General features: G+C 41.7%; 1 protein-coding gene across 1 annotated transcript in view; it reads right to left on the bottom strand.

The window, feature by feature from the left end:
• Positions 1 to 7173: 7173 nt before the first annotated feature.
• peak1 (pseudopodium-enriched atypical kinase 1) overlaps positions 7174 to 13321 on the bottom strand; it is a 99697-nt gene continuing 93549 nt past the window's right edge. The window contains exon 7 of the mRNA XM_053426482.1: positions 7174 to 11411. Coding sequence (XP_053282457.1) covers positions 10038 to 11411 — 1374 coding nt within the window. The 3' untranslated portion in view covers positions 7174 to 10037. The remainder of the gene's footprint in view (positions 11412 to 13321) is intronic.

Here is a 13321-nt window from a genome sequence, read left to right as displayed (position 1 = left end):
TTCTTAATGCAATAGCACTTTTCTTCCGAAGTGTGTGTGCGTGTGTGTGTGTGTGTGTGTGTGTGTGTGTGTGTGTTAGTGTGTCAGGGGAAGTCCATGACAGAGTGAGAAAGAGAGTAGGTGTTAAACGAATGGCTGAGATGATTGTAAGTGCTAGAGGAGGAATTGAATTCTGAGCAGGCCATATTTCAGCCTGGCTAAGAGGCGAGAATCCCAGTAAAACACACACACAAACACATACACACACACACACACACACACACACTGCACACACACGCATGCAAGTCTCTCTATAGTTGTGAGGACACACTCATAGTGCATTCCCTAGCCCCTTACACTTACCTTAACCATCACAACTAAATAACTAACCCTAACCATAAACTAAACCCTAACCCTAAAACCAAGTCAAAAACAGCCCATTGAAATCGTGTAGACCAGCTAAAATGTCTTCATAATGATGGTATTTAACCAAAATTGGCCCTCATAACTGTAGATAGACATAGACACACACACACACACACATACACACACACACACACACACACACACACACACGCACGCACACACACACACACATAGACACACACACGCCTCAAAGTGTGATATCATGTTAACGACAACTGTTTTCCAGGGCCTCGAGTTTGAAATGCGTTTTTTTTCAAGCGATCGTCATCACTCAGCTTCTGGATATGATTCATGTTTTCAAACTGTTAAAAGCCTCTCTAAAGCAAATATGTGGCTTCAAGAGGATCAATCTATATTTTCAAGGTATTCAGAGCACATCTTTTGATTTTAAGATGAGCCACAGCAAAGAGAGAAATCCCTATGTGTGGCCTGAGCAGAAGACCTCAAGAGTCAAAGTATTTGTGGGACAATCAGTCAACTTGAGTAACAACAAACCAACAGCGATAACTAAAAGTAACTATCATCAATACAATGTCTGCAAAAACCATCAGGCAGCCACAAAGATTAATTTGTTGCTGTTTGGGCAAACAAACACAAATGATAACAGCATCACCTTATAGGGTTAGCATGTGTAAAAAGCTATATTTAAAACCAAAGCAGAACCGTACCTCTCTCAGATGGACACTATAGAACATTTGGTCTCTTGATGTTTTTTTACTTTTGACCCTTTGAAATGAAGCAATAGTCACTCCCAGCCTTTTCTCACAGCTGTGAGCTGTTAAACCAGAAAGCTATGTTAACATTTAAAATAACAAGAATTCAGTAAATCATTCAAAGTTTTATATCTGTAAAAGAGCTAATTCAGTTTAATTTCATGGAAAACATTGAGTTTAAAATCTTGCAGATAAACCAGGTAGGATCAACACAAAGTTTTCTAACTTCACTCTGCACCATAGACTGCATACGACTTCCAGCACACAAACACTTAAAGTGAGGGTTTATTAAAGAACTGTTTGAGGAGGACTCACTAATGACGAGGGATAATTCTGAAGTAGCTCCAGAGCTTAAAAACAGGTTGGGAGAACAGCCCAATCCATACAGACGGGTTTAGAACGGGCACTGTGTCATAAAGATTAGCTCCCTGAAGCCCACATCAGACTTTCAGTTGGTTGAATTACACACCACAGCTCATCTAAGCTGTACTAAGTTTTTTCCAGGCCACAGTGTAGAGCTGGGGTTCAGCAGAGTGGTGCTGAAAGGACAGCTCCTGGTGCCATTTGTCATCCCTGCTTTAACCTCCTGGGTCCCAGTGAAGCGTCGAATCAGCCCCACAGTCAATAACCTGCTCCTATAGCTCGGGTCCACTTGCACTGCGCATCGATATTTGGTGCGAGTAAGAACAATGCTGTGCCAGATTTAAAGAGAGACAAGAAGGATGCATCCAGAGCTGCATTGACAAGCGCAGCTAATGCCTCACACGCTTTAAATCCCCCCCTGCAAAGAAAAAAGACGCATGCAAGTCCCCCCCAAGTCTCGCCATGATGCATGTTGCTTGTTGGTGCACGGAGAGGGGCAGGAGCGCAGCGGCTCGTGCGGCAGGTGTTTGGATGCAGCCAAACGGCCTGAGTGAGCATTTCTTACCCGGAGTTTTCTTTTGGTGCAGTAGGGAGGAAGGAGGAGGAGGAGGTGCAGGAGGAGGAGGACGAAGAGGAGGAGGAGGGTAGAGCAACTCCACCGCTCTCCCTTCTTCAGGCGCCTCTCTCCATCCAATGACACAGGGGCCGGTCCGGTCTGTGCGTCCCGGTAGAGGAGTGCAGGAGGAGGGGAGGAACACCGCGTTCACTCTGCTCCCGTGTTGCAGCGCATCCAGGAGCGTTCAGACGTGGCCCGGCAGTGGGGAGGTGGAGGAGCAGAGGGATGAAGGAGAAGAGGAGGTGGAGGAGGAGCGAGGTGATGTCCGTGTGTTTCTGCTGCTGCTTGCTGGAGTCTGGGAAACTGCTGCTGCTGCTGTGAGAGGCATCTCTGTGTGCAGGCTCAGCCGCGACCCAGCGACTGCAGACACCAAGTCCCACCCCTGCAGCGCAACTTCCACCGGCGGCCCCGCTCGATAATAACACGACCACCGCCCCCTTCTCCCCCAGCAGCTTGAGAGAGACCCTGCTGTCTGACCCACACACACCCTTACTCATTCAGAGAGTACTTGCCTAACCCGAACACTTACCCTAATCTTAACCCTAATTTAACCTTAACCATAGTTAATAATTTCCAAACCCTTATCTTTACCCTTACCTTAACTTAATCTAACCCTCACCTCACATTAATCTAAGCCTAATACTGACCTAGCATTAACCAAAACCATTTTAGAATATAGGGACGATGGTGAATATCGTAGTAGGGTAGCGGCGTATCCAATACCCTAACCTCAATCTAAACCTAACCTTAACTTTACATTAACCTACACCTAACTTTGATCTAAAGCTGATCTTAACTTTACATTAACCTACACCTAACTTTGATCTAAAGCTGATCTTAACTTTACATTAACCTAAACCTAACTTTAATCTAAACCCATCCTTAACCATAGTTACTGCTTGCCTAATCCTAATTCTTAACCTAACTTTAAAGCAAAAGTTCCCCCAGAAATCAAAATTCTACTCACCACTATGCTGATGGGAGAAGTTTTTGAGTCCACAAAACACTTCTGCAGTTTCAGGGGTAAACAGTAACTGGTGACTCCTTCTTCAAATTTAAAAAACAACAACAAACAAGGCAACAGACAAAGCCCGACATTTGAATTTGACTGGAAACGGCCTTATGTTAAAAAAAATTGCCTAAATTTTCGCTGTTGTCTTAGTTATGCAACAGATGCAAAAGATGTACAAGAGGTAGGGGGAGGGGCAGGTGTATTTGAGGGACACACAAACTTTTTTATTTTCTTCTTCTCTCCCTCAGCATCCCTTCCTCGTATAAATCTCCTGACCTCCAAACTGATTGAATTCTGTCCCAAGAATAAACGTCCTCCTCTTCTCTTCTCTTCCTCCTCTGAGGTGTTTAGCTGTTGGGGATGATTCAGTGTGAAATTACATAACTGTTAATACCGGGGGTGTGCATGAGCCGGATGCAGTGATGACACCTCAGATAGCACAACACTCATCTTCATCCCTCCTCTCATCCAGGCCCTTTCCAACAAATCCGATTACAGCTACAGTTAAGGTAATCCTCACCTCGCTGCCTGGCAAGGCACAGTCTCAACACATTACACCAAGATGGAAAATTGAAAAAGGTAAGTGCCACTTAAGGTATCCTATATTTACAGGCTTTATGAATTAAAGCAATAGCTTTTAGATGGTTAACAAATCATTTATTCACTCTGCATAGATCAGAACAGCCGGGAAGATAAACAGCATCAAAGGAGATTCTTCACAACTCAGCGAACCAAAGCTTCTTATTAATTGTTACCAACTTTTGAACCATTAAGATATGATTTAATATCCATTATTAAAGGCAGCCGTTACACTTTACGGCTTTGAATAGAACTGATTTGGAAATAGCTTTATCTTACTGGATTCACTTGTGAGATTCCTTTAATGACATAAGCTTCTTAGCACTAAACACCAAAAAATACCCATTTGGTTAAGTTGCTAAAAGTGTTCTCTTCATTTGATCATTTCAAAGCAAAACTTACACTTTGATCATCCAGTTCCTTCAGATATCACACAATTTGCATAAACTCTCATATTTTGAAACAAATTACTCTCCTGATGAACTTCTGTTCAACTCCATCTACACAGCACCTGAGGGGGCAGGGGGAGAGGGAAATAGAGGCGGGCATTTCAGAGGAGGCTTCCCTAATGGGAAAAAGAACTGTTTAGGCCCAGATTTGGCCCAAATTCCACCCATCCAGCCCACATACCACAAGGACTGATGGCACTCGGGCTGCCCACTCCTGTTTGCCAGATCTTGGCCACAAGTAAGCCATACCATCCCGCTTGTTAAATCAAAACTGCTAAAGTTGGCCTGAGTTTGTTTTGTGCTACATGGGCCGCTTTAGGTTCAAATCCAGATAACACCTTGCCAAGAGCATCGCATGTTTGACCCCCAAAAAAGGCACACATTTGTTTTGGGATATTTTGGCCACTGTTGCTTTTTTACAATTGGCCAACTTTAGGCTCAGATCCATTAGGTCCAGGCCACAAGAAGATCAGAAGTGAAACATCATTGCCTGAAGTGGCCCACATCCGTATGCTGACTGGGTTGGACCAAATGCTTTCACTGCATACACTCAATAATTCAAGTCATCAGTTAATTCATACCTTAACTTCTGGCCTGAAGTTTTCTGATGCAACTCAGAAAGATATGTGATAAGTGTCTCACAGAGTTTTCTACTACGTTGTGTAGGGAGAAGATTCGATAAGGTGAGCAAGCAGAGACACTCTCGACACCTCAATGACTTAATCTGTTGTTTTTTGGTGTTGTTCAAAACAAAATGTGATTCGATACAATGGAAGACAGGAACATCTGAGAAAAGTGTGTTTCTTTTTGCAGATTTGTTGAATTGTTGCTGCTGTTTTAGTTTTGTGTTTAAAAGAGTTGGGGACAAGTAGGTGTTTTTTTATTGCTTCAACAATATAATAAAATAATGGGTAAGAGTTGTTAGCAAAAGTCCTGCAGTAAGAAGTTAAAATAATCCATCATATATTTGCTGATTGTTTAGTTTTACTCACTTGAATAAGCAAAGTAACAGTAACATAAAAGAAGTAGACTAATGATAATACAAGATTAAAGATTTAAAGATACGAGTTGAATATAAAATAAAAACACTGAAGTTATTGCAAATACCTAAAACTTTACTGAAGTACAGTACTGGAATATTTCTACTTCCCACCATATAACTCGGCGCTCTACCACTTTCCTCTCATCCTCCGCCTGTTGCTTTTCTTCCATCTATCATTTATGACAAACACTTACTGGATCCCTGCCGGTCTGCATCTTAAACACACCTCCACAGTCATTTAACGATTGCCTGGGGGAAACCTCACTTACAGGATTTGAAATGAAAACTGAAAACCCATTTATAAACAGAACAATCAGCTGTCATCAGCACACTGCAATACTTCCTCCTCAAAATCTGTCTAAGGGTTGAAGGATGCACAGAAAGAGAAAAAATACTTTATTAAATATAGGTTCATTTTGTTTTGTAGTTTTTCAATCACAGATAAGCAACACTAAGCTTATAGACAGCTCACGTTGTAACGTCTTTCTTTCATCCCTACTGACATTTTTCATTTAGAAGATATTTTCCCTCATTTCCCGGGACAATATCACTACAGTACTTTTATTTTCCTTTACAGTTTATTGCCCTGCACCCCCTGCAGTCCCCTCTGAGGCTCCTCTGACCCTCAGTTTTCTCGTTGACCTCATTCAGCCACAGTATTGATTCAGAAATAGGTCACAATACAGGTAATAAACCAAGTGGAGCATGGAACTGGATGCAGACGGATGAATGTCACGATTAAGGCCAACAGAAAATCCTTCACCATAACCTCATGCAGTGGATTTGGACAGGTTTGAGCAATGTAGAAGATCATTTTGTAGTTTTATTTGACGAATATGCCACAGTAAGTCTTGATATTTGTATTTCTTTGGGTAGATCTTGTAAAAAGAGCAAGTGCAGAAAACACTTTGGTTCTATAGTTCAAGATAAATGAGTGGCTTTCATAAATAGCAGATTAATATGCTTTCATATAATTTTTCATAGTGAATATGACGGAGATGGAAGCAAAAGGAAACAAACCAACAGATGATTGAGACACTCAACAGTAGGTGAACACTGCCCCCTGGTTTTCATCTCAAGAATATCTCCATCTGGTGGTGGAGCAGGTGTTGGCACAATTCAATAAAATCAATATGGGCCAACAGAACACCTCCCATCCCCAAAACCGAGTATGACTCAAGTATGTGTTGCAAACAAACATTTAATTTTGGTCCAGACAGACTGTTTTATAGCGACTGTATTAAAAATATGACACAATGAAAAGGTTTGAATAACATGGCTTGGTTGGTGTTTTTTTTTAAATCATACTTTTTTGGGGTTCACAACCGAGTGCTTGAGTAGATTTCTCAAAACACAAAGTTTCAGTGTAGATCAATAGTGAGCTGTAGTGACGTGTAATTACTTTGCAGTTGAAATAAATCAGAGAATATATCTTTAAACCAGAAATGTAACAACCTGAAAGCATAAATAAATGCATTTAGAACAAAACATTTACTTTAATTAATATAAATAAGTGTTCTGAGTAGATAAAATGTATAAATCACTGAAAAAGCAGTAATGTGGAGATGTCTTCATCTTTAAGATACTGGAAGATTCAGGATGAGGATGTTTTTAAAATGCATAAACACTCAGATTCCAGGTTTCTCTGGAGTCTAGTTATGGTTCATGTTTCAAACCAGTGACATGATTAACATATTTCCAGTTTTAGTTGGGACACTGTGAATAATTTAAAGACTCATTATCAGCCCCGAAGGATGATGGTTTATTGGCTGAAATCACTGCTGCACAAACAGATATGCAAATCACATATATAATAAAAGACTAAAGCGGCAGATGAATAAACTTTAAAATGACTTAATTTAGGTTTAAAGCTTTTCACGTACAGCTGCAGTTGAGACTTTGTAAAAAAAAGAAGGAGGTAAGTGAAGACAACCTGTCGAGTTGCGAGGGACTAATCACGCATCACACAGCAGCAATAACACAACGTCACACAGTTGATCTATAAAAACATATATTTATTGTTCTGTTACTGTCGGTTAACTCCATCAACAATAGAGGGCGGCAAGCCAGGAGACATACTGTACACATTTCAATAGAAATCCTCTGAGAGCTTCCGTTTTCCTGTTCAGTGGCAATAAACAACGCAACGAGAGAAAACAGAGCAAAGGGAAAAAATACAACACAAGAAGCTGAATATTTGCTGTTGATAAATGCAGAGTTTTTCATGGTTCGTTCCGTAATCCTCCTTCAGCCTCATTTCAAAGTGGTTCATCTCCTTAGCAAAGGGGCAACAATACTGTACATTGTTCTGTACATGAATGCGAATGAACAGTTTGATTGATTTGTATTTATCCTCTGTTGAGAACAGTGGTAGCTACTCACCAAAACAAGCCAGAATCAGGAACGTCAAGTAAAACTTGAAAACAATGAATAAAAGATATTTGAACTCTAACGACAGAAATACAGGTGCTCTGTACTTGACAAAATAGTGTGTGGATTAAAATAGATAAAGATTATATATGTATATTTATACTATATATAATATATAAAGGCTTAGATCTCTAGATACAAGGACAGCCACCAGTGCTGTCCACACACATTCCTTAGAACACAAAACCCTAAAACGCAGCAACAAACTCTTGTTCTGTACATCTGCAGTAAAACAAACAGGATCCTGATCCCAAAACGTACATTTGCTCCTTAGTGAGAAGATGAACTGCTGCAGGTTTTGGATATGAAAGGGAAAGAAAAGATTAAATAGATTTAGGATGTTTTGCAGCTTCAGTTTGAAAACATCTTCCATGTCAAGGAAACATTCTGCACTGAAGCAAACAGTTCTGACTCACAGATGTTTTTCAATGTGGGTGTTCATTATAACCACAAATAAACCCATGTGCACAAAAATTCCCCCAAAAAACAGAAATTCAATGGAGAGACTTGTGTGCAGGCGCTGCTTCCACTGACTCCAGGCAGGAAGTTACTGATCAATAACACAGAGCTTGTTCAGTTGAAGCACATAGGGTCTGTCGAGCGGCGGTGCTACGACAGGAGGACGAGGGGGAAACGTGGCCGAAGGAATGGAAGCCTCAGTGGTTGAGCAGTTTCTCTTAAAGGCTGCGGTTGAACTATTAGTTCATAAGTGTGAAGCTAAGTGGTTCACAAAGTGGAAGATCAGAAGTGGATGAGACCAGGCCCCATTGTCTGTTTCAGTCAAGGCAACAAAAAAAAATTCACTCACTGCAAAACAACATATCCAGCTTTTCAAAATCATAGGAACTTCTTTCAGTCTCTCGTGCATCATCATCATCCTCATCCACATCGTGTCTTCAGTCTCCATCAAGGAGCACCAACGTTCAGACCGAATGTGCAAATGTCGTCTGTAACGCACAGAACCGTTCCGACACAACTTGACAAAAACAACACAACAGGCAAAGAAGAACTTTTTGCAGTCCTCCGAAACATCCCGTCCGCTGGAAGAAGAAAAAACTTGAACAATGAAATTCACTTTGTTTCTGATGTCGCAGGACTGAACTGAAATGATTCAGTTTATGTGCCACAAAACAAATAGAGAAGAGGATAAGTAAAAGACTGCATACTGTTGAGCAAACGTTCACACACTGTTACATCCAAAAGAAACAACTGAAGATAAAACAATTGCACCAAACCAACAGCTAGGGCAGTTGTGTCCCATTTAAACTTCAAAGCTTCTACAACCTTTTAACTGTGCTCGGAAAACTGCAAAAAAATAAATCAGCTCAGGGTTCATCACTTACTCTTAATCAAGCTAACCTGTAGTGTAAGGTTAATAATATTGTAAAGTAATGATTTTAAAGTGACAGTTAACTCTCATCTGTTCATCAATAAATCTAGTTATTGTTAAATAACATCTTACTCTATTCATGAAATAAACCTCTGCTAAAAAAATCTTTAAATTTTCTTTCAAATTAAATAAAACCATTTGTGCTCGATCTTTGGCTTCAGTTGAAAAAATTATTTCACTCTGTTTAAAAAAATATCTGACCCTGACTAGATTCAATTTAGAAAAGGACAAATTCTGCTTCTGGCCACTTCTGCTCAAATTTGCAAGAGGATACTCGTTTTGACTTTTTCCTTTTCCCCACATTGCCTTCATATCAAATCATTTTCCTTCACTTCTCTCTTTCTGTTCATAAAAACAATGTAATCTGCATCTTGTCAAGCTTGAACTGTTGCTTAAATGTAACAAAGACCTAAATCATTTGGATAATAAAAATGACGATGATCTCAAGTTTCCTCTCCAAAAAATCTAACTCTAGTTCATCTTCAGAAGTCTGGTGAAACTGTAAAATATTCATGTGTGACAATATAAAGTTTTTATTTTATTCCATTTGATTCTGTCTCGAATAAAGCACAGAGACGGCCGCCGACTGTACCTAATAAATGCCACAACTATTTCAGAATTTGGCTGATGAAAATACAGAACGTAAACATCCCTCACATTTTTTATAAATTTCTTCAATCCAGTGGTTTAGTTTAAATCACATGAAAGAAGAAAAGCTAAGAAACAAATAGCTCTGCATCATCTTCCTTTAAAGTCTGAAAACCATGTGAGACGGTCACTGGATGAGGCAGTTGCTGATCTGAGTGATATCAATGATCCTGATCATGAAGCCGAGCTGTTTGGCGGGAACAAGGGGGATCGATTTGTTCATGACGACAACAAAGACAGTGGACGACCAGCTGGTTTGTTGTGAGCCCTGCGGCTGCTGCACAGTCAAAGCTGACAATTAGCTTCCATCCCCCTTTCTTTAACATTAGCCGAGGTACCACCCAGGGGAACGTTGGATCAGTTGCTATAGTAACAGTTGAGGAGAGGAGCTCACAGTGGCTGTGACTGAGTAACGTGGAAGGTGTTTGCTTGATGTGTCTGGGTTGAAGTTTGGTTCTGTGCCGGCTGGCTCTGGGACTTTTGATGTGGCTGCGGCAGCTGCAGGATGTGCACCACCCGGTTCAGGGTGTCCGTGTTGGCAAACGCCAGATACTGGCAGCAAAGCCAGTCCTCCAGGCTCACGCCACAAGCTGTGTCCAGCGAGCGTTCGGCAAACTTGATCATCATCAGCGTCCGCTTCAGGTCCAACCAGTTCTGGAGTGTGGCCTCGCGCTGGCTGGATGTGGCCCCTGACATGGGGCCTATGCTGCTGCAGCCCAGCGCCTGGAACAAGTCCTCCCGAGGGCCCCAGAGGAGGCACTGCAGGCAGGCCCGGGCCTCGGCCATGCGTATCCTTTCAGAGGGGTTGACGGTGAGCAGTAACCTGGCCAGCTGGTGGAGGCCCTGTGAGTAGAGCGACCTGACGGGCAGCGGCGGCAGGTCAGCCCAGGTGTACTCCCTCTCCTTGAGCTCGGGCATCTCCTCAAAGGGATTGTGCTGGTGCAGCATCTCGTAGATGAGAATCCCAGTCTGAAACTCGTCACATTTGCGGTATTGAGTTGCCGTGACGATCTCTGGCGCCAGGCGCGACTGGTCCCTCAGCGTACTGGGGTCGGCAGCCATGAGAGTGCTCTTCTGCTTTGCCTGGGAGAAGTTACTGATGATGAGGCGGGCGGGACACGTGGCATTGGCGGCAGCTGCCACAGCACCAGCGGAGTTTGCACCCGAGCTGCTGGTGCTGTTGCTGTTGTTGTTGGGCTCGAGTAAGTCCAGGTTCCAGGGGTTGCCAGGTTGGCAGTTGACCAGCAGCAGGTTTTCCAGGCGCAGGTCACAGTGCGTCACGTGATAGGGTTTCATATGCTCCAGGCCAGAGCACAGCTGGAGCAGCAGGAGACAGATCTGCCGCTCGTACAGCTCCGGGTTGTGAGTGTGGCGAGCGACACCCTCTCGCACAAAATCTGCCACCGTTTGGAAGGGCACCTCACGTGTGATGACCACCACTCGGCTCCTCAAGCGATTGGCCGTGTTTGTGTGACCCGTTGCTGAGGTTTCGTGTAATTTACCATTTGGTGCTTTAGAGTCTGTCGTCTTGGACTCAGTCTTAGTTTCGTTTTCTTTGTCCTTCAGCCCGCTATCGTCTTCTTCCTCCTCATCCTCTTCCTCCTCCTGATCTTCTTCCTCCTCCCAAGGCAGCAGGCGTGCCGGTACGTCAGCCAGGAAGTGACCACAGTCCTGCTGGATGTTGAAGTGCAGCGCCAGGCTCTGTCTCACTGCAAGACTGTGGAAGAACTGCTGTTGGGTCTCCTTCACTTTGCTGCGGCAAATCTAGATATAAAGAGATAGAGAAGAGAAAACTAAGTTAATTTGCCAATTTACAAATACTATTATAAAAGATGCCTGGATAATTTGTTTATTTAGATAAAGCCACCAAATATTATAAAAATATGTAAGTAGTACAACCAGGAATTGTTTGTGAACTTTTATATATGTTTGAAAACCTGATTAAACTCTAGTCATAACAGGAGTTTATATTCAGTCAAGATAAATGGGTTTGAGACTGAATGCCACATACAGTGTAGGGAAGTCAGATCAGAGGAACAAATGATAGGGACATTTCTTGTTGATTTCACTGAGAAATATTCATTGATCTTGATGAAAAAATAACATGTATAGGGGAATGATTTGTTAGTGTGTGCAATTTTGTGCTTATCCCCAAAAAGAAAAAAATGATGTAGTGAATTTAAACATGGTTCTATAGGGCCTTAACATATTGGTCAAAATGCAAGGAATAACATGTTACTATAATTTCTGTTATTTATTATAAAATATGTTTCATCAGTCAATCAATGTGCACTGAATTTCATTTGCTCATATATATGTTGTCTAATGTACATGTAAAAGTTACTAAAACGTCTACAGCCATGCTCTACTTTTGACCTTATGTGTGTGTGAGATGTGTTTTTTATGATTGCCACTACCTCAATCATTCCACTTTATTATTTCTGTTAGGACTGACTATACACCTCTGTAAGAATGTACATGTTCACTGGATGTTTGTTTAGACATAACTCTAAAAACTGCAGCTGCCTAAGGATCATCCCTTGAAGATGCAGAGAGGTTCAAAATGGGAACTTGGTCTCAGACCTTTAGACCTCTGTACACACAGACTTTACAGTGTAATAGAGTTGCAGTGTGTGTGTTTGTAACACAGAGCCCCGGGCGTTTCCTGATATTTTAGGGAAGCTGTAAACCTTTTAAGCACCAGGAGTCGCTTGCTGAATTCCCCTGAGAGTTGAGAATTCACACAGTCACGTTGAAAGAGGAATAATATTCTTGTAATACAGTTGCAGGTTTTAGGAAGGCAGGAGTACACGTGGGCCACATCACAATATAGAGTTGGGGAAATAATAATTGGAAAATTGGAGCCTGTCTCTGTTCTGCTGTTCCTAGTTGCCTTATTTATGGATGAGAATCATAAAAAACAAGTCTTTCTCTTGAGCCTGCTGCTAATATGAAGGCGAAGCTTTGAAGTGTTGCGGAGCACAGAGAGTTTCGTACCCTGTGAATAATGCAACCTTCATCCATATCTGCTTTGTGTTTAGCTTCAAGGCTCTTTCAGGAAGCTCTGCCCCTGCCCCTCTCGTCTCTCTATCATACACGCACGCACACGCACACAAATACTGTAACACATGCTGGCAAAAATGCTCCCCTAACACAATTATGCATGCACACACAGGTTTCATTCCACAAGATCGTGCCCTAAAGGCTTGAAGTTTAAGCGCAAATATTTCAGCACAGTCCTCCACCCCTGTTAAGTGAGTGGGAGGAGACCAAAACAAAATAATGGTGATTAATTGTTGTGTTCAACATTCACCAGACCCAAATTTATCAAAGAATCTCTCTCAATGCAGCAAGAACGCAAAGTAGGCAAAAAGGCAAAGACAAAATAACAAAAGTACAAATAAACACACAATCATAAATGCGAACTCCTACAATGCTGAAAAGAACAAGTTTGTTGCAATACTTTGGTGAATTATATATTATGAACTGTGGCTGTTTTTAGGTCAGGCATGTAGCAAGTAGCTGAAGTGGGACAAACTTGCCCCCGTTTGTTTATCAGGGACCATACAATGTTCATAGGTTTTAGATATTACATGTTAAGGTGAGTATTTGGTATTAATTTCCAAATTGCACTAAATTAAAACAATATATCGATACAAGGGCATAATTATTCA

Source organism: Pleuronectes platessa, chromosome 7, assembly GCF_947347685.1.
Source record: "Pleuronectes platessa chromosome 7, fPlePla1.1, whole genome shotgun sequence".
Lineage (NCBI taxonomy): Eukaryota > Metazoa > Chordata > Actinopteri > Pleuronectiformes > Pleuronectidae > Pleuronectes > Pleuronectes platessa.
This window is presented reverse-complemented; position numbering and strand designations above follow the sequence as displayed.